The 22,664-nt window shown below is 37.5% G+C and overlaps 1 protein-coding gene across 1 annotated transcript in view; it reads right to left on the minus strand.

The window, feature by feature from the left end:
* Positions 1–22,664, minus strand: part of CCDC68 (coiled-coil domain containing 68) — a 51,846-nt gene that overhangs the window by 5,714 nt on the left and 23,468 nt on the right. Inside the window, exons 4-9 of the mRNA XM_056138341.1 lie at positions 22,149–22,289; positions 21,095–21,220; positions 17,746–17,874; positions 12,662–12,744; positions 5,599–5,704; positions 4,026–4,109 (exon numbers count right to left, since the gene is read on the minus strand). Coding sequence (XP_055994316.1) covers positions 4,026–4,109; positions 5,599–5,704; positions 12,662–12,744; positions 17,746–17,874; positions 21,095–21,220; positions 22,149–22,289 — 669 coding nt within the window. The remainder of the gene's footprint in view (positions 1–4,025; positions 4,110–5,598; positions 5,705–12,661; positions 12,745–17,745; positions 17,875–21,094; positions 21,221–22,148; positions 22,290–22,664) is intronic.

Below are 22,664 nucleotides of genomic sequence, written 5' to 3' on the forward strand. Positions count from 1 at the left end.
CAGTAACGTCTCCATTGGAGACTTTGTTGTTACTGTGTCTGGCATATTGAATACTCTCGGTAGCTTGCCGGGCTCTCCGAGAGGGGTGGAGGAATCGAACTCGGATTGGCCATGTTGGCCGCTTGTAAGGCGAATGCCCTACCCGCTGTGCTAAGGTTCTAGGATAAGTAATATTAATAAAATCTGGGAATTTATGGGATCTACCAATCCTCAATCCTCAACCTAACCTACTGAATCAGAAACCTCAGTTGTCATTTGCTGTTTTTAAGACACTCACACAATGATTTGTTACCTATTTAAGTTGTAGAAGCACTGGACTGAAGCAGTAGTTTTCAGTTCAGGTTAAATATTGAAATAACCTGAGGCCATTTAAATTCTGCTTATGCATGAGTACTATCACTAGAGATTCATTTTAATTTAGTTTCGTTCTGGATTCAGGAGTCTCCAAAACTCCATGGGTAACTCAAGTGGCAGTTAAGATGGAAAGCAGCTGGAATTGAGAAAGCAGAGGCAAGATAGAGATTTCTCCCATTATACCTCACCACCTACTCTGAATAATACCTAAATCATGGAGCAAAAGTATTCACACATATTATTTCACTGTGACATTACAAGAATTGAATACTTATCTCTTGGCTAAGAATTTTACTTCAAACTTGAAGTTATAGACTCCAAGAATAATATGCTTTGTGTGAATCATATATATAATAATATTCTTTGTGTAAATGATATCTATAAATCCAAGACACAATCCAAGCAAGTGTAGCCTCATATCATAGGCCAAGGATTTTGCTTAGAAAAACTGCTCTGTATAGTATGCTTGAATTTAAGACGCAATTTTAAACATAATAGTATGCTCACAATGAATATGCTGAAATGAAAAATTGAATGGAGCTGGACAAATTGAAAATTGTCTCCATGTTTCTTCCAAAACAAGTTCCTAGTTTCTCAAGATTTTGAATACCAAACAGTACAAAAGTATAGTAATCATGTAGACTGTCTTCACTTTAATTTATTTCAATTTTTTACTTTGATTTATTTTAGATATGAGATTTAGGTATTTATTCTTGATTCATGGGATCGTGTAGTTTTTCTCCATTCTAGCCATATGCATGAGTTTTATAGCATTGTTAGTTCACAAAATCACAAACTACGTATAAGAATATGTCTGCCATAATTATGACAAGGATAATTTATCCACAGTTTCCCAAAAGAAGCTAACTTTTGCACACAATCTGCTATCAACTCACCACTTAGAATTAAATTAAATTTTAGGGATGATCATGATTATCTAAAGAAGCATAAACTTTGAAGTTTAAAAAAAAAGAGTAATTTCTGAAGATGCACTTCTATCTGAGCAGGTCATTAGTGAAGAAACTAGTAATGCATGAAAATTTAGATGAATTTTAGCATCACATATTAAAATGATAAAAGTGATGCAAAGTTGGGAAACAAATAATTTTGGTAGAGTTAAGTATAAATTTTCTGGAAATATTTTAAAGAGCTTTAAAAACTAGTTCAAAATGGACCAGAAAGATAGCTCAGGGTATAAGGTGCTTGCCTTGCATGTAACTGACCCCAATTTTATCCCCAGCACTACACGTGGTCATGAAATGATTCCTGAGCATTGATGTATGTGCACAAATTCCCTCAAATAAAAAGTTTCATTTTAATAAGAATTGTGATAGCACAGCGGTAGGGCGTTTGCCTTGCATGCAACCAACATGGCCGACCCGAGTTCGATTCCTCCACCCCTCTCGGAGAGCCCGGCAAGCTACAGACAGTATCTCGCCCGCACGGCAGAGCCTGGCAAGCTCCCCGTGATGTATTCGATATGCCAGACACAGTAACAACAAAGTCTCCAATGGAGACGCTACTGGGCCCACTCAAACAAATCGATGAACAACGGGAGGGCCTTTACCTTTATATAGTTAATGAGTAAATTTTATCATATATATATATATTTTGTTCACACCCGGTGAAGCACAGGGGTTACTCCTGATTCTGGTTCTGCACTCAGAAATTACCCCTGGCGGTGCTCAGGGAACCATCTGGGATGCTGGGAATCAAACCCGAGTCGGCCGCGTGCAAGGCAAACGCCCTACCCGCTGTGCTATTGCTCCAGCCCGATTTTATCTTACTTTTTAACGGAAGGGCAAAACCTACTAAAGCAGAAAGAAAATCACAAGAAAAAGTATTTGTTTATATGACTTGAAAACCTATAAAATAAACATTTTAATATAGCAACTGTGGCATAGACTAAAACGATTATATATATATATATATAATGCTGAAGATTTAATGCTATAAACACTATTTTCTAAGTACATATATATTCACACATATCAATGCACACAAACCCATACATATACTTATCTGACTGTCCACAAAAGCAGTTAATAGGGAATGGGGTGGAGAGCATATGTTTTAAAATCATGAAAATACAAATGCATCTGGATGTTCTTGAATAATTTTCTTAACTTCTCTGAAACTTCTTTATCACTTGCGCAATGTAGTAAATAATTCTCCCAGAAAATATCAGAGTAGCAAACAAAATGAGATATTTAGCATGCCCCAAAAAGAGACTAATATTTTTAATTTGAGGAAACTCTATTTGCCTGGTTTTTAAAAAGGATTTATTTTTAAAAAAGAATTTTCAAGTTGTTAATATTTTTTCATAAGCCAAATCACTTCTCCCAGCTATGTGATGAATTTCAAAATAGGCAGTAATCTTCCTTATGCATGGCAAGTCATTAGTATCTCCTGCAGATATTATTTCAGGGTTAGAGCTTTACAATGAAGTATGACTAGGGAGAGGCTAGTTTTCTCCTTATGACGCAAACATTCACCTGGGGCAGCTACCTACCTGGTCAAAGAGAAACTCATAGCTCCATTTCCTTATATGTCATTATGTTCTTGCCTTCTCAGAGTACTTATCTTTCCCTTATTGTTTACTAAGTTGTTAAAGTGTCGTCTCTTCTTCTTCTTCTTCTTCTTCTTCTTCTTCTTCTTCTTCTTCTTCTTCTTCTTCTTCTTCTTCTTCCTCCTCCTCCTCCTCCTCCTCCTCCTTCTCCTCCTCCTCCTTCTCCTCCTCCTCCTCCTCCACCTCCACCTCCTCATCCTCCTCCTCCTCATCCTCCTCCTTCTCCTCCTCTTCTTCTTCTTTCTTTTACTTTCTTCTTCTTCCTGGCTCTACACTCAAGAATTACGCCTGGCAGTGCTCAGGGAACTATATGGGATGCCAGGGATTGAACCCAGGTCAGCTGCGTGCAAGGCAGACACCCTTCCCCTTGTATTATTGCTCCAGCTCAAGTGTTATTTCTTCATCTTGTCTTCAATTAAAGTAGAAGAGACATGAATTAAGGGACAGTCTGTTCCTTACATAGATCCAGAACTTAAAAGACTTACTGGAATATCATAAACACTCAGCACTGTTTTCTGAAAAACATGAGTTTGTGTGGTGTGCCCTATGTAAATGTGGCTAAGAGCAATGATTTGCTAAACCACAGTGACCTGGGGACCATCCACTGGAAATGATTACATTGCTCTGGTCTGCAGTTCTGTGTGGTTAGAACTGAATTCTAGCAAAAGCGGTTATGAGCAAGCTTCAAATTCCAGTCAAAGTGGTTTGAGAGCCATCATCATCTGTCTCCTCAAAAGAGCAAGTATTCTTGAAAAACTAGATCAACTACAACTTTTAATGATCATTTACTAAGATGTAAAGTCAGACAACTTAATAACATAAATTTAATAAACTCCTGCCCCCAAGTTATAAGTTATAATTCTTATTCAAAATAGGTTACATGCTTACACACACACTCACAATATGTCATGCACACACACACACACACACACATATAGGCACATGCACATATACATTCAGTCACATACACTCACATGTCTATTTAGAAACACTCAGGAATTTTGTTACACAGATACAGACTCACACTGACCACACGCAAACACACACACATAGACAAAAGAGCTCACTATCACATAAACTGTTCAAAAGATTTCCTCCTTACCTGAGCTTCAAGTATGTTAACTTTTTCTTTCAGATTCTCGATTTTTTTATCTTGTTCTTTTAAATTACTTTTTAATCCTTCCATCTAAGAATTAGGAAGCACAATTGCAAAATTGTGTCAGACAGCAGGAGGCAGTTAGATAAATCAGAAATTGTATGTTTCTATGGCCAACTAATGATGTTTATCAAACAAAAAATAGTAAATCCCAAAGCATTAGCCGACTCGGGGGAGCACAGAAAACAGTGGGGCACATTGGCATCTGGGGATGAGAGCATGCAGGTGGTGCTGTTAAACATTTAATCTTTGAAAAATTTGTTGAAAGTACATTCAGCAGGGGGCATCCTGTGAAAAGTTCCCTGGTCTACTTCCGAGGCTTATTCATGTAATGCTTTCATCCAGCAGAAGCAGAGGTCAGTGAACCGCATAAAAGGCCCCTGCCTTCAGTAAGATGCTCCCTGAGACAGATATCTGGTCAACCAGCTGCATAATGATATAAGGTCACTTTGTTTTGGAAGAGAAACATCAGCCAAGAGGCAAGTAAAATGGAAAAGAAAGGTTGATGAGGAGTAGAACAAGGCAGAAAAAAGAGACATTGATTCTATGACCAACTGGACCTCTATGAGGTCTGTCATTGGACCACTGTGTGTGTCAGTTTCCTCACTCGTCAAAACCACAGTGTGCTACCAAGGTACTTCCAAACTCTCAAGGGCCATGACCCTATTCCTGTACCTTTTGGTGAGATAATACCCAAACCAAGCACACACGTGACAGTTACATCAGAAAAGCACCAAAAATTCCCTTTGAATACAAGTCTTGGGTAGTATGCAGAGCTGTGGTCAGCAAAACAGGATGAGGTGGCAAATTGAAAGGGACCTAGTGAATTGTGGTGGAGTCACGCCACATCAGTACACTGGGGGTTGTGGTGTGGTAACATACCATGAAGAGGCATGAATCTGTAAAGCATATAAGTTATTTTATGGAAAAATTGTGTTACCTGTTGTTATTGTCATTTAACTATGTTATTTATTTAACTACTGTCATTTATGTTATTGTCATATAACCATGATCAAAATGGTTAATGAGGTCTAATTTTAAGTGTACAGCAGAACTCTCAACTGAGATCAAAATCTTGAAGCAGATTATATGAATATACGATCCAAATCCATTTGGTTTCTGATACAATCATCTTTTCCACTTGCCATTGTGTTCTCAAAGAATATGTTTATTTTTGATAAGGAAAACAGTTCATTTTTTTTTTTTAAAGGGCTGAAACTCCTTATGTACATCTTAAAATAGCAATGAAGTCGGTGAGTCCTAAACCTGTCTCAGAACACTTAAAAAAATCACAGAAACATCTAAAACGGTGTCAAACACAATGTCCCGTTGAAAACAGGATCAGTTGTGGCAGAGGGACAGGAGGGACACTAGAAACATTGCGTTGTTCCGCAAAACCCCCACAGAAGGAAATGCCAGTGGGGAGAGGATTCGCAGCGCTGGAAAAACCATATAAACTCTTCGTCTAGATCTTCCCCAAACTCCCGTCTACCTGAGCTACACCCTTGATATATCTCACCTCCTGGATGATGCCGCGCAGGTTCTGGTGCTGGGAGTGAATCACGAACTGTAGGTGCGAGATCTGCTCCTGGAGAAGGGAAATCTCCGCTTGAAGATTTCGGCAACTGGCAAGACCCAGGGAAAGAGAGAGGAGGGCTTGCTAATGAGTTACTTTGTGCCACCATACCCTCCTCACACACCATCCTGACTCTTTTTTTTTTTTTTGGCTTTTTCGGTCACACCCGGCGATGCACGGGGGTTGCTCCCGGCTTTCCACTCAGAAATTACTCCTGGCGGTGCTCAGGAGACTGTATGGGATGTGGGAATCGAACCCGGGTCGGCCACATGCAAGGCAACCGCCCTAACAGCTGTGTTATCGCTCCAGCCCCCCATCCTGAATCTTACGTGGAGTGGAGGGCACCACAGGGTTGAAATACACAGAACTCCAAGGACTCCATAAGCCCCGCAAGACAATCTCATGTAAGAACTTGAAAGGCAAGTAATATCCCAATTCAAAAGTACCCTCTGGACATCTGTTACTTCCTCTTCCTTTCCCACAGAGGTTAAATTTATTATTAAGCTGAATTAAGTCATTACACACCAAATCTGTCTTGCCTCTGAAAACCCCAAAACCTACCACCCATTGCAATGCACAAATAATGATGTGTATTCAGCAAAGCTAGATCAAAAAGTCAAGGGTGGAGATTTCACACACAGACACAGACACACACATACTGACACACACAGACACAGACACACACACACACACACACACACACACACACACACCACACCACACCACACCAGAAACCAATTTTCAGTGATATAGGTTAGGATTTACTACAGATCTCCTGTACTTTTTATTTCTTCCAACTTTGGACAATTGCCCCACCTTTACAGAGGGCAAGAAAAAAAAAAAGGAGAAAACTAATTTCCCACTAATGCTTTGAGTAAAGGTAAAGGTAAAGGCCCTCCTGTTGATCATCGATTTGCTCGAGCGGGCCCAGTAACGGCTCCATTGGAGACTTTGTTGTTACTGTGTCTGGCATATCGAATACTCTCGGTGGCTTGCCGGGTTCTCCGAGAGGGGCGGAGGAATCGAACTCGGGTCGGCCATGTTGGCTGCGTGCAAGGCAAACGCCCTACCGCTGTGCTATAGCTCCAGCCTTTATTTAATGCTTTTAGTATTATCTAAAAATTTAGGTAAGCCTGAAATCACTTATTCATAATTTCCTACAGTCCATATAAGTAGCTGGACTGTTTTGTCTCCTGTGAAAATTATGAATGCTAGGTGGCAATGTGCATTGTGTTAAAACCAACCAAACTTGGAAACATATAACATTGGAGAAATCATACCACCTTCCTAAGCTTCCATTGAGCAGATAATTATTAACCTGTATTACTTTAAAAGATTATATTCTATTTTTCCATAGAAAACAGTACTGCCAAAGCTGTATTTCAAAAATTAAAGCAATTTGATTTATTAGCCAAAAATTTGCTGAAACAGATGACAGTATTTAAATTATTCCATAAGTGGATTTCATAAGCTTCTATTCCAAGTGAAAAGAAATCCCACTGATTAGATTTAGGCAGTCACAACATGTACAACCAACTCTTATTCTGTTGGCACCCCCCACCACCATTTGATTGGAATGTATGCCACATAGGTTCTTATTGCCTTTTTAATGTTTCTTATGAAACCACCTCCTACTGCATTTTAACTACTGAAATGCAATAAGTTTCTCTTCTATAAATCCTTAGCTTCTAATTGTGGCACGCTGCAAACTTAAAGACATAAAATGAATATATTTTTGAAAAATAAGCTATTTACAAGACAACATGTTAATAAGATTTTAATTTGCCCTGTTTCAACAATTAGTAGCCAATGCCAATATCCAAGGCAGGTCTTTTATAGTGTGTAAATATACAGGCCAGGAGAATTCATACGAAACTATAGAACATGCTATAATTAGGAAAAAACTTGCTTTTTTCAACAAAAGTTGATTTTGTTCATATCTTGCACTAAAACATTGATTATCAAATGTAATATGCTTTGGAGGATTTTGTTTAAATCACTATGTTCAGGGACCACAGGGGTAAAATGATAGCCTTGCACACAGCAGACAGGGTTTAATGCTGACACCACATAAGGTTCCCCAAGCATTGCTAAAAGTGACTCTTGAAGACAGAGCTGGAAGTATGCCTTGAGTACACAGGTTCTGCACCCCTCCACTCCCCCAAAATTCTCAGGGTTATTAGTGATTGTGTTGATCCTTTGTCAGGCTTAAAGCAGAACACTGCCAAACTACTAAGATTGTTTCAATAATTGTAGAATATTATGTAGTGTCTCAAAGATGAATAATTTGAAGGCAACTTGGAATATTTAAAAGTTTTTAAATTTTTTTCTTATTGATTTTTCATGAGAGATTTAGAAAAAGTTAATTTTTCTGTTAAAAATTTATATAAAATGCAATCATTTTTAAATACAGGTGATAAACAATGATAGTCATTGTTTATTTATTCTAAGCAATCTTGTAACATGCTTAAAATACTATATAATTATACAGCACATATATAGCAAACTGTGTATTAAATATAGCTCCTTATTTTCCATAAGAAAATGGGAAACAATCTATCAAAAGAAGAATCTGTAAAACAAATTATGGTATATCATGACAATTATGCTAACTAAACTTATTATATGTACATATATCAAAGAGGTGTAGACAAAGACTTGGATTATAGAAAGTAGTTTTCCAGATTGCTATAGAAAGCCTGGTCTCAGCAAATGGTACTGAGACTATTAGATATTCACATGAAGCAAAGAAAAATTTTATTCTAACCTCAAAATAAATATAAATTCCACATTGTGTCTAAAACTTGGACATGAAAAGCATTCAAAAATAACACAGAAGAATCTTCATGAATCTGGACTAGAGGAATTTTTTTTAATTTAATGCAAAACAATATTAATCCCACAAAGGCAAAGATTAATACATTTGACTAGAAATTAAATTTTTAACTTCTAGCCATCAAATGAATGTGAACAGCAAATTCTAGAATATTGTTTTCATATTCAAATAGCAAATAAAGACATTACGTCTAAAATATATAAGGAATATCTATGACCCAATGGGACATACAAGGAGTAAAAGAGTTTGAAAGTGACTTGAAACGGCACTTCACCAGAAAAAAAAAACTATTCAAACAGACAATAAACATATGAAGATGCTTAACAGCATTAAAATTCAAAGTAGTGTAAGTTAAAATCACATGCATATACCATCAAACAACCACCAAAATAGATGAAATTTAACAAGACTGAAAATGCCAAGTCTTGGCAATGATTTAGAGCAACAGGAACATTATATTTATGAAAATCAATCAATGTGATATACTACATTAACAGACTGAAAGCCAAGAGCACATGATCATCTAACAGATGCAGAGAAAGAATCTGACAAGATTCAATGGCTTTTCATGATAAATAATCTCAACAAAATAAGTATAGAAGTAATTTATTTCAACACATTAAAGGCTATATAGGGCAATCTGCAGCAAACTTCTTAATCAGTGGGGAAAACTAAATCTTTTATTCTAAGACCTGGAACAAGGCAAGGATGCTCTTGTGCTATTCAACACATATTGGAAGTCCTAGATAGGGAACATAAGCAAGAAAAAGAAAGGACATCGAAATTGGAAGGGGAAAAGTAAATTATCTCTGTTTGCATATGATATTAGCATATACATAGGAAATTCTAAAACTGACACAAAAAAGTAGTAGATCTTACGTAGTTAGTAGAGCTTCTGGTTACAAAGATAACACATGAAGTGATAATTCTATAGATAAGTTACAAACAATCCAAAGGGGAAATTAAGAAAAAAACATTTATATTCACAACACAATAAAATACTCTTAGGAATTTTCTTAACCAAAGACTTGGACAACAAATTTGCTTAACCAAGATTTGAACAATGAAAATTGTAAAGCATTAATGAAGGAATTTAAAATGAACATTTCTTTTAAAAATGATAAAAAAAAAACCCTTCTTTTATTTAAAAATTGTCTCCTAGTCAAGGTGATGTGGCTGTAATGGTGTTTACATTATGGTGTACTGATATATAAAGTTGTTGTACCCCTCCCCTGAACCAGCAAACTGCCCATGATCCTTCAGCACTGTCCTAATGTCAACTCTAGTTTTATTAATAAAGGCTATTTTGAGATAGAAACAAATGAAAAGACATCTGTCTGTGAGTTGGATGACATAAATTGTTAAAGCATCTGCAAGACCCAAAGCGACTTTCAGAAACAAGGCAATCCCAATAACATTTTCACAGAAGTAGGGGAGAAATAGAAGAACCACCTTAAATTACATGTGAAATTACAACAGACAGCCAAAGGCTAAGACCATCCTGAACATCAAGAACGAAGTTGGAGACACAGCATCTTTTGACTTCTCAATATATTATAAAGTAATATGAATCAAGAGCTCAGTGCCAGCACTAAAACAAATGTATTTATCAATGGAGCAGAAGAGAGAACTTAAGAGATAGACAAAAGATTTCCAGTCAAGTGATCTTCAATAAAGATGCCAAGACCACAATGGAAACAGTCTCTTAAACATATGGTAATGAGAAATCAATATCCACATGTAAAAGGATGAACTTGTACATCTCTAACCAAATACAAAATATCAGCTAAAAATAGATTAGGGATTTAAAGACAAAACTTGAAATTCTAAAATTCCTAGAAGAAAATAAGGAGAAACTTCCTTAGCATTGGTCTCAGCAATGAGTTTTGGATATGACACAGAAAGAACCAGGCAACAAAAGAAAAAAAAAAAAACAAGTAAAACAATATCACACTAGAATTTTTCTGTAAAATCAAAGAAAGAGACAACAAAGTGAAATGCAACTTATCAAATAGAAAAAGTTATATCTCCAATAGTAGTTTATTTCCTATAGATGTGAAAAAATCATACAACTGAGTACTAAAATACTAAGTTACCTAATTGAAAGAACATAAACATTTCTAGAGAGAAGAAATTCAAATAGCCAAGAGATATGTGAAAAGGTGCAGAATACTCTCCATCTGTAAGTGAAACCTTATATCTTATTTAAAAACCTGTATCTTATTGAAGCCTTGTAACTGAAATCTTGTATCTTATTTAAAGGGCTCCAGCAATAAGCAAATAAGCATCATGAGATCCCCAAATGGCTTTGGTCCTTGAAAGACTGATCAACTCCTTGATCCTGGTTTTTCAGCATAAATTACACATAATCTTTCATTTTAAACTCATCTCAACAGGTTTATGAAGACAGAAAAATAAATGAACAAATATTATTTCACCATTAAAAGAAAAAAGAAAAAGTGCAGAATATTTCTCATCATAAGAGAAATATGGTCGGGCTGGAGTGATAGCACAGCGGTAGGGCGTTTGCCTTGCACGCAGCCAACATGGCCGACCCGAGTTCGATTCCTCCGCCCCTCTCGGAGAGCCTGGCAAGCTACCGAGAGTATCTCGCCCACATGGCAGAGCCTGGCAAGCTACCCGTGATGTATTCGATATGCCAAACACAGTAACAACAAAGTCTCCAATGGAGACGTTACTGGACCCGCTCAAGCAAATTGATGAACCATGGGAGGACAGTGACAGTGACTAAGAGAAATATAATTCAAGCCCAGAATGAGATGGTTTAACTTACACCAGTTATAGTGGTTACTATAAAAAAGACAAAAGATTAAAGTCAGTGAGAGTGTGAAGAAAAAATGAACCTGTCCATTGGTGGTAATGTAAATTTTATCATCATTTTGGCAAACTATGAATATCTCTCACTTTTTTTTTTTTGGTTTTAAATCAGGCTGGAGAGGATTTTAAATCCTGTAGGGAGCTTGCCTTGCACATGCCAACCCAGGTTTGGTTCCCACCACTTTATCTGGTTCCCTGAGCCCCACCAGGAGTGATTCCTAAGTGCAAAGCCAGGAATAAGCACAGAGCATCACTGGGTGTGGCCAACACCCCCCCGCCACCAAGTAAAAAACTTATATATGATCCATCAAACCTACTTCAAGGTAAAAATGAATTATAAATTCATAATTCAGGATTATGAAAAGTTAGTTTTATTCTCATGTTTACTGTGGCATTATTCCCATGGTGAAAATATGAAAATAAAGGTCCTTTGGTACCGATTGTCCAGCCCGGTGATGATAATTCAAATGGTATTGTATTCTTGAAAATTTCCATGAGTATAAATCTCATAACAATAACAACAGTCACCCTTTGATCCCAGAGTTCCTGGGTCATCCTTGAACACAAGATCATTTTTTTAACCCTACTTTACTGGCTGAAAGTATTTTTATATTTCATGAATAGTCACAGCCAGCCTGCCTCTGCAAAACATTTCAAGTTCTTCCTCATTGTTTCCAGGAAATTTCCAAATCAGATTATCTTTTCTTCCTTATGTTTCTCTCTTTTATCTCTTCTTAGTAGAGAAATTTTGATTTTTAACTCTGGCTGAAGGCTAGATTCATGTCTACATTCAATCCTAATGTCCTCAACTCATCCTTCCCTACTCTAGAAAGATTATTTTTCTGAGGAACCCTATTTCTCAATCCTCTGAAAGATCTCTGTTTCTTTGCCCTCCAAGGATCTTGAGCACAACCTGATATGTAAACACTCTGTTAGGATGGTTCAAATTTCCTCTTTACAACAACAACAAAAGCATTGAGATAATAAAGATAGTCCAGTATCTTTTTAAATATCAGATGATGGAGAAGTTCACGCATTCCATTCCTTAACTCTAAAAAGATTTACACTTTGACACTCCTATCAGTTTCCCTGTACCCCAATGAGCTCCGCCTCCCCATCCATGCCCCAGCAGCAGATGGAGGGGTCAAAAGAAAGAGGGAAGGGTAAAAGGGGACACCATGATTATGAATCCTACAAACTCTCCTTCCTATGAATTTATAGTTGGCCAGTTTTGGGATGTGGGGTGTGGAAAGTTTCTGTTCACTGGCCAGTGAACAGGTTAACAGAAAAAGTGTGGGGAACTGCTTCTGCTTCAGAGGAAATTTTTCAAACCTTTTAGCATATGTGATGTTGGGTTTGAGTTGCAATAACTGCTTCTCCAAAGACAGTTTTTTTTCGAGCAGTGATCTTTTTTCCTAAAAGAAAAGAAGACATGAATTTTGCTTATTTCTCACATTTTCCCACCCACGCCACATGCTTAAATGTGTAAGGCATTCTTGCAAATTGTTCATAAAAGATGCATCTTGCAACATAAAAAGTATGCCTTGAGCTAAAGAACTAAATTTACAGGGAGCTGTTACGGCCTACTGCAGGTTGAATCCTGCCCAAGCATTCTCCTGCAGTTTCAAGTAGCTCAAAGACATGTCAAGACAACTTGTCAGGCCTCTTGCCTTCCTTGGAGAATTCTTTATTCTCCTCCAGTCCACTGCTGAAACATAATCTTATCAGTTAAAATTCTCCAGCCTTTCTTCATCCTTCCCCAAATACAAAGTTCCTGCTCATCTCTTTCTAGGCATTTGCTGCTCCCACACCTAGTACACCTGATTTTCCTTCATGAGACTGAGCTGTTGATATCCAACAACACTATTGAAACTGATCATGGTATCTAGACACTTACAAGGCATCTGTCACATAGAAAAAAAAAGTAAATGCATTTACAGAAGGATCAGATTAGGACATAAGAAAAAGAAGAGTTCAACAGGAGCTGAAGAGATAGGTAGGGAGCTTGCCTTGTAATTGGCCAGCACAGTTCAATCTCCAGTACACCCATATGATCCTGGAGCCCTTCCAGAGGGATCCTTGGGCACAGAGCCAGGAGTGTGACCCCCCAAGCATGGCTGGAAATAGACCCAACTCCCCCCAAAAGAGATAAGTAAATGCTTTTGTATTGTTACTATTAAACCAAACTATTTTTATCCAAAGGGTAAATAGATAAACCCAGAAAAAAAATCAAATGAGAAAATCATACCCTTCATATTCGATAAGACATGTTAATGTGTTTGAAATGCTGTTTAAAAGCATTCCTGCTACAATATTTATATCATACACTAAATATGGTAGTGGTATGCAGCAGAAACATTAGAATGTCTTTGCATATGGAGCATCCTAATTTGAAACTTGGTGGCTGCATAACTTTTGCCAAAACTTTAACTTTAATGCACCTTATCACTGTGGGGGAAAAAAAAAACTAAGGCAAGGGATGTGGTCCAATGGCCTTATATATGCGAATTCCTAGATTTGAGTCCCAGCGTCATAAAAATAAAATAAAACCTTGGAAATCAAAATAATAACGTATGTTTTTAATGACATATTAGGACATCTGTAGGAACAAAGAGCTGCACATGAAACTTTCTTCCTAATATATGAGCAAATCTTCACATAGAGGCCCATGAAGACCAGACAAATAAGTTCTACCATGGCTATGTGTCTGGTAACTAACTTTGCATGAGAACACTCTTTGACAATAGAAAACAACACTATACCAAGTAACCCCTTTTATAGGACAGTATTTTCTGGAAAGGGAAAGAATATCATAGAGTCACTCAGTGGGCAAGTCACTGTTCCCAAACTTACCCCTGAGGGGCTAGAGTGTTCCTACACTATTGATGAGGTTGGAACCTACACCAGCTCAAGGCAGTGTCAAATGTTAACATCAAAATGATGAAGAATAAGAAAATCATTTTTATCTGCCATTAGAGGAAATAAGAGCATAATACAAAGGCTTGTGGACTGCTAACTAGAGGCCTATGGGAGAGTTCCTTGTTCACATTGTCCTCATTTATAAAATGAGAAGGAGGAACTAGGTGGTCTCCAAGGCACCTTTGAGCTCTAAAACTGAGCAAAATCAATGGCACTCAAAAACAAATAAGATGAGACAGAATTGCAGTGCTGGTAAAAGGAACATATGCCATCTGAACGTGCTCTTATTGGGGGTTTTTGCTGGCTTATCACTGTCTATGGAATTCATTCTCACTGCATTCCTGATTAAAGTGGACCAGATGGTGAAGGTTTTAAGTAATGTGTTCATTACCAGACCTCATACCACTAATGGCTATTTACTGGAGCAGTGGCTTGTTCAAGTGAGTAGAAAATGAATCCTTCTCCAGGGGGCACCCGCTACCAGGGCAGTATTTATCAACATTTGTTATGGATGTTCATTTTTAATTTTCATTTACTTTTACTTTTCAAATGCAGGTCTTTCTCTAACGAATACCAAAATCTTGGACTCTTTTTCTATCAATCTGCGACATACTACCCGTCTCCACCAGAAATTTTAAAAAACAGACAAACAAAAAATAACCCTCATCACATCCTGTATTCGTGATATCTTCTTAAGCCATGGTGCTGCTGAGTTTGACCTTTTGTAGTTTTATTTGTTTATGTCTATGTTCCATAAGTGGAAAATACCTACAAACTTACGCATTGCCTCTCCATTCTGTTCCCACCTGCCTCTGCTGAAAGGCTCATTCTAGGCAGTCACTGAGCCAGATAGAATATTCTAGAAAGCAAATACATGACTCATAGCATTCTGGACACCCTGTCTAATTACTCCATCAAAGAGGTCCTTTATGTAGTCCATAGTTATGGTTCAGGATTATGACAAATGAATGGCCACTATTTATCAACTATATCCGAAACCCCAACTTATAATCTCTTTCTAGAAGTATATTCCTGTACAATGACTATGGGGATCTGCCTCCCTAAGCTACTGTAGAAAAGGCCAGAAAACTATTGGAAAAGTTCCTTGAGTCAGTCCTGCATAACATAGATATGCCACACTGAAATTTCTAAGAAAAGGGGAAGTTGGATCACAAATAACTTTCTAGAACTGCCTGACACATGAGAGGTAGCCAGAGAATTGCTGAATAGTCTTATGACTTTATTCTAGAATTCTGAGCTGAACTTGCATCTGGCACATATTACCGGGGACTGCACAGACAATGAAATGGAATCACAGTCAAATTCACTGCTCATCTGTCAGCTTTCAGGGACTAAGACTGAGAGACTCAGTCTTAGCCAGTGTTAACTGGATTTGAAGTGATCAGAAGCCAAATTGAAATCATGTTGGGTTAATCAACGCCATTCACTTTCCCGAACTGTCATACTTTATACATTTCAGTCTTCATGTTATATTGGTTTGTTATTCGTTGGATGATAAAAATCTTTTGGCCAGAGAGATAGCACAGAAGTTAAGGCTCATTCATGCAAGCTCCTTTTACTGAGCCTTACATTGGCTAACAGGGGAAAGTGTCGGACAATGGTTAGATTGTAGTATTTATTGAGACAAACTAGGAATCAGAGTATAGATCACTATCATAGTGTAAAGGGAAAAACTAACATCACCGAGTCCTTCCTAAAGAGTTCAGAGTAGCAAAGAATACATTTGTTTAATGTTATTTGTAATTGACTCCAATTTGATCCCCAGCACTGCAAATGGTCCCCCGAACATCTTTAGTGTGCATCCCTATAGGCCCTCTGATACCACTAGAGGCTCCCAAGCATCACTGGGGTGACCCAGGTAATCCTTGGAAGCAAAGGCCCATGTATTTGAGCATCCTAGCATCCTCATGCCCTTGCATTGAACTGCTGCTCCCTGAGAGTTGTTGGAAGGGGCCCTGGGTCTCCTGTGGACTGTTTGGAGTATTCCCCTCCCTTCACCCACAAAAAAGGATCAATCTTGTAATACTACAAATTATTCATCAAACTGCTATGACTTCTTTAAAACAACAATCATTGTTATAAACCACCACTCCCAGCCTTCAGGACTTTGAGCCCCAGTGATTCTGACTGATGTAAAAGAACTCAGTGACCCACAGCACAACACAGCTACAGCCATGTATTATTATTATTGCTAAATTCAGTTATGTTTGGGCTTATTTAATTTTCATAGTTTGCTAATAGAATTTTTATTAAGATTAGCAATTCATCCAATTTCACTGTGTAATAAATTAAATCCTTGGGAAAAATGTTTAAATTAATCTAATTTCTATTAACAAGACACCTGAATATTAAAATGCTATACTGCTGAAGTGACATTCTAAGAGAGCATCAACCCAGCCATCCTCATAAGACAAAATAAGGTTAAACACATGGAGAAAATACTGGAAAATATATAATATGATAAAAAATGTATTATATTTATTTATTAAATTTCTTGGACAATATTTACTAGACATAAATTCCTATAGAATCTACACAATTCAGAGTTGCCAATTTCCATTTGTTTTGCTATTAAAACCACTATTATTAGTTGGCTTGTCTGAATTCTAAATTCCAAAGCAAGTACCATTTTATTTATGTACTAACCTTTTGTATGTATTTAGAGGATCTGTTATTTAAAGAGACAGGCATAAAAGTAAATAATTTTATTGCTATTCTCCTAAATTTGGGGGCCTTTGGGCGGAGTTGGAGTCACATTAGGCAGTTCTAAGCACTTACTCCTGGCTTTATGTTCACAGATCACTTCTAGCAGGTCCCTCTAAGAAACCAAATGTTTGAAACCGGGATGAAACCGGACAAGGGATGTGCAAGGCAAGTTCCTTAAGCCTTTTATTCTCTCTTGGCCCTGTTTTTATGGTTTTCATTGCTTTAACATCTTCTAACAGGAACTATGCCTATTTTAGTGCATCCATATAAATTTAAATTTATAAATTTATATTTTAAATTTTTAGATGTCAAACTGTCCAAATTTAAAATTTAAAATATAAGTGTAGGGTCTTATAAATCTAAAGTTGACCTGGGTGGTCATAAATGGATACTTCATGGAAATGTAGGAATATATCAATGCTATAATTCCTGGATTCAATATCATTACTAATAATAGGTTGGCTTTGTGATTTTTCCTTTGTTTTAATTTCTAAGACTCTCCTTTCTAAGCCATGCATTGGCTAGGGTGATAAAGTGTCAGACAATGGTTAGATACAATGATTAGTATTTATAGGTGAAAATTAGGAACAACAGTGCATATCACTATGAAGGTATAAAGGGTAAAAGTAGCAATACTGAATCTTTCCTAAGGTTTGCAGTTACAAAGAATATACTTGCCTACAGTCATGTTATTTATTTTAAGCTTACAATCTTTACATTTCACCCTGACTCTGTCAGAAAGGAATCCGTTCACTTCCTCAGAGGCTTACCTTTTCCATTCTCTGTACCAGGTTCTCCAATTCTGTGATTTGATTATGTTTTTCTTCAAGCTTTTGAGCAACTTGATTCAGATTTTCAACATGTTGTTCCAATTTCTGTTCTTTTTCAAGTTTGATAATCTTTGGTCAGAAAAAAAAGTTATTTGACTATTGCTGTTATTAACCCATACATATATTACTGGCCTTTAAAGCTTTGAGTAATCCCAACATTAATCCCACACTTGTTTTGAATTTCTTTGTTTGAATTCAGTGTTTTCCTCTAAATAAAATTGATAGCCTTCAAGTACAGTAAGTCAATGGAGAACAACATATAAATATTATTTCTAGACTTCATATTTATTATCATAAAGCCTACCACTTGATTTGGTTAATTAGAGAGAGTTCCTAATCTAGAAGAACAAAAAAAATGTATTTTTCCTATGAACTGTCTGGTTCTTAAAACACATCCTTGTTCATTCTCTGAGCTCCTCTCCCATGGCTCAAAACAAACCAAAGAAGATACCATGAAAGAGAGCTTGTTTTCACCCTGTGGCCTTTTAGTCACATTTGGGAGTGTGTCAGCTGACTTCTAACTGACATACATCTTAAAAATATATTTGTCCTCCCTTGAAAACACCAGGTGGGAATTTCTGCCAACAAGTCCAATGTAGGACACTCCAGCATGCTCCAGTCCATGCAGGAGAGACTATTTCTGAGAAATGTGAAATGAGAATCCTCTGTTCAGTGGGATTGACACACAGAGTATGTTGCACTGGCCAACCTGAACCAAGATCCAACACCTCTCACATAGGGAGGGTCTGTTTGCAGGAGATGCTTCTTGCCCTCTGACTCTGGGTCTGCATATACATACCTGGGTGTTCTTCCACACCCCAGTTTGGAGTGAAGTCACGCCCCTAATCACCCAAATTGAGCTAGTAGAGATCCAATCACCCAACCAAGTATGCATGAGCTTCCCTAATTTGTATTTCCACAAATGCAGGTACATGGCATTTGGTTAACTTCTTCAAGTTGTACAAAACACTCTTCAGATAAAGTTTTATTGGTTAGAGTAAATATACTCCATATATTGAAGCAAAATATATGTGTGTCATAACATTTATATCAACATAAACATACACATTTATGGTTTCCTATTTTTATATTGAAAGATAATACATACTGTAAATCTATAGTTATCAAAACAGCATTCTACTAGAATAAGGATAGACTCTCTGACCAATGGGTTATAATAGGGTTCTCAAAGAAAAATCCCCACACCTATGGTCAACTAATTTTCAGCAAAAGAACTGGGTATGGGAAGTGGAGTACAGAGAGCCTCTTAAATGTTATTAGAGGATAACCACATTAAAAAATATAAAGCTAGATTCATATCTCACTATGTCAAATTAAAGAGTTTTTAATTTGGGAAAAAATATTCACACCCAACATAAGATAAATGTTTACTATGCAATATATATGAGGAAAATAAAGGATTAGACACTTCTTTAAAAACAGATGAGTGGCTAATAGACACAAAAAAAAATTCTCGGCATCACTTTTTCAGGGAAATCCAAATCAAGATGACAAGAAGACACCATCATACACCAGTAATAATGGCACGTATCAGAAAAACTTGGAAAAAATCTATGTTGACAGCGATGTGATGAAAAAAGGAACTCATATTCTCTGCTGGTAGAAATTTTATCTGTTTCAACACCTACCGAAAACAGTATGGAGATTTCTAGAAAATGTAAGAATAAGACCTCTATATGCCTCAGCAAATACACTTCTGGTATCTACCCCCAGGACACAAAAACATTAATTCAAAAGGACATATGCACACCATTATTCATTGCAGCACTTAGCACAATAGCTAGGATATGGAATCAACCTAGTGTTCAACAACAAATGAGTGGGTAACGAAAGTGTGGTGTCTAGACACAATGGAATGCCATTCAGCTGCAAGATAGAATGAAATCATGCAATTTGCTGCAGCTTGGATGCAATTGGAGGAAATAATGTTGAGTGAAATAAGTCAGAAGAAAAACAAATACCACTAATCTGTGGTATATAGAACAACAGTACAAGGGTATGCAAGGTACTGGTACTAATGAAAGACACCTAAATTATCCTGGTTCCTAGCTTACAGAAATAAGAATAACAGAGAAGGAAAAAATTGAGGGAGATGTAAAGAAGAGGTGGATGGGAGCTAACGGGTAGAGAGGCAGAGGCCTCCAACCCATTGGTGGTTTAGAGGTGAGGTGGTAGCTGAACCACAGAACCAACAAAACTGAAAGCATGAGGTCCGAACTGTAACAACCCCATTTAAGAAGAACCTGTGGAGGAGGCCAGCTGCGGAGTGGGATGGAAACTGGGGATAGTGATGGAGGGAAGTTGACACTGGTAATGGAATTAGTGCTCAAAGATTTTATGCCTGAAATTCAACTCTGGGTAAGTTTATAAATCATGGTGCATGATAAAAAAAAAAATCAAAATACAAATAAAGCCCATGTAGCTCTGTAGCACTGTAGCTCTGTCCTCCCATTGTTCGTCAATTGGCTCAAGTGGACACCAGTAACACCTCCATTGTGAGTCTTGTTGTTACTGTTTTTGGCATATTGAATACGCCACAGGGAGCTTTCCAGGCTCTGAAGTGCAGACTGGATGCTCTCAGTAGCTTGCCAGGCTCTCCAAGAGGAGCGGAGGAAACCAACCTGGGTCGGCCACATGCAAGGCAAACACCCTACCCGCTGTGCTATCGCTCCAGCCCAAAGCCCATATAATTAAAAAATATTGTAAGTACATACATACACATATATTTTTGTTCCTTTGTTTAAATGGGGGGTGAGGGGGAATATCTGGCCCTGTTCCATGTTGGGACAGACACAGACACGTGTCAGCGGCTGTGCGTAGTCATCTGCCTGCATTGTCCACAAATGATGTTATAAATATTCAAAGTGCCCTTGAAAGAAATAAAGGTTTCCCACTCGGGTTTAATAGAATAGAAAAGTCTAGAATCAAAATATTTAAAGATTTATCTAGCTTAATTCTTTCATTTTAGAGACAAGAAATCTCCAAGGTCAGTCTGGATCCTTAGGTTTGACAAGGGGCAGAACTGGGCATCCCTACTGGTGCCACCTGGGCCAGCACAGAGAGCAGGTGGCCTAGTTCCCCTCCCACTGGTGTCTGCAGGGCTCTGGGCCAGAGCAGCAACACTGACACCTGACAACACCATTGTGACTGGCATTGAGGGTACAAGAGAGCCCGTGGCCCCAGCTGGCTTCACACCTAATGCCTCCCAAAAGAGGCCCGTGAAAGGTGGAGGACTAACTCAGCAATCACCTGACGGTGAGCATCATACCTGGAGCTCCCGCTGACTGTCTTCATGCTTCTTCCGAACTTCTTCGGATTGAGTTTGATAGTTTTCAAATAATCTCTGGGCCACATTTCTCAGAGCTGCTGCACCTGCTTCTCTGGAGGCTTCCAGCTAGGAAAAAGGTCACTGTGTGTGCTTTGATATTTACAGTGAAAACTGTTAAGGACAGAGCAATGATGGACAACTGAAAACGCTGAGCTGATAGTACTGTAATTTGCATTTTTGCTGGCAAAGGACAGAGGGAAAGAACAATGATCCATCGAGGAAATATAACATGAGAACCCTCCTTCCCATTTTGAGGGGATGATGTTTGTGGGAGTTGCACTGGCCAGGCCGACCCGAGTTCCAGTCTAGCAGTGCCCTGCTTGTCTACACCCTCCCCTTCTGGGCTCTGTGCAGTCTCCTTAGCTTTACAAGCACTTTATCAATAATTCCACAGCAGTAATAATAGATATTTTCCTGAAATAGAAGTGGAATAAGATTGGTGTACTACAGACAATAAAGCTAATATATCATGAGATTTCCAAGGGTTTAACCTAAGAAAATGAGAATGTCTGTCTACCAGACTCATTTCAGTACTTCGTATAAAACAAATCCCAAAAGGAAAATCAGAAGATATCTAACAATAAATAAATAGAAAAATATATATATAACTATTAGATCTCTAATAAATATATTTATTAACTATATATATATATTTTAAATATTTATTTTAAACATGAGATCAGGCCTTCTAACAAATCTATTACCAGAGGCCCATTTTTCTACAGAGCTCTTGAATTTATTCATCTGCCATAAGTAAAACTTCATACCATAGAACTTTAAAAATTGAGAGATATATTAAAGACTTTTTCCAAAGTAAAATAGTGAGATTTAATTTGTGACAGGTAATTTTGTTCTTTGCATGTATACATGTGCATGTGTCTGACTCTATAGATGAGTTATGGATATCTGTCTGCTTTAACTGAGCAATGAGCATATCTTATTGGTTCAAAGGCTCAATATATAAAATTAGCATTTTTTTTCCTAATAGTGTTACCTTGATTTTCAGTACTTCATTCTCTTTGTTCATTTCTAATAGCTGTAGGTCTTTTCCTTTCATCTTCTCCATGAGTACATCCAAACTGTAACAAGCGGGATCCACTTCCGGGTCAGAGCCATTCTCCAGGCTTTGATGTTGCTGCAATGAATACACATGAAAACCACAGGCCTGGCTATCTGCAAACACTGACAACAATAATTGCTTCTCAGTATTACACAGATCAAGGAAGGTTCAGGTCAGGACAAGTAAAAGAAATCTTTGAATCTCAAATATCAATGAGGATTCTAACTGAAGCAGCTAGTCTTTGCCTGTTCAAACATGAACTGACTTTCATACTTTAAAGAGATATGAATATGCCCATTATTCCATTTCTACTCCCTGTAGTTGAATCAGTAAGACCTTGGGGAGAGAGAAATAATGTCTATATGGTTTTCAAATATAAGTTTTACATATAAATGAATTTGGATGCAAGCTGCATTACTGTCACTGTCACTGTCCTCCTGTTGTTCATCG

The sequence above is a fragment of the Sorex fumeus genome, unplaced genomic scaffold, assembly GCF_029834395.1.
Source record: "Sorex fumeus unplaced genomic scaffold, SorFum_2.1 ptg000128l, whole genome shotgun sequence".
NCBI lineage: Eukaryota > Metazoa > Chordata > Mammalia > Eulipotyphla > Soricidae > Sorex > Sorex fumeus.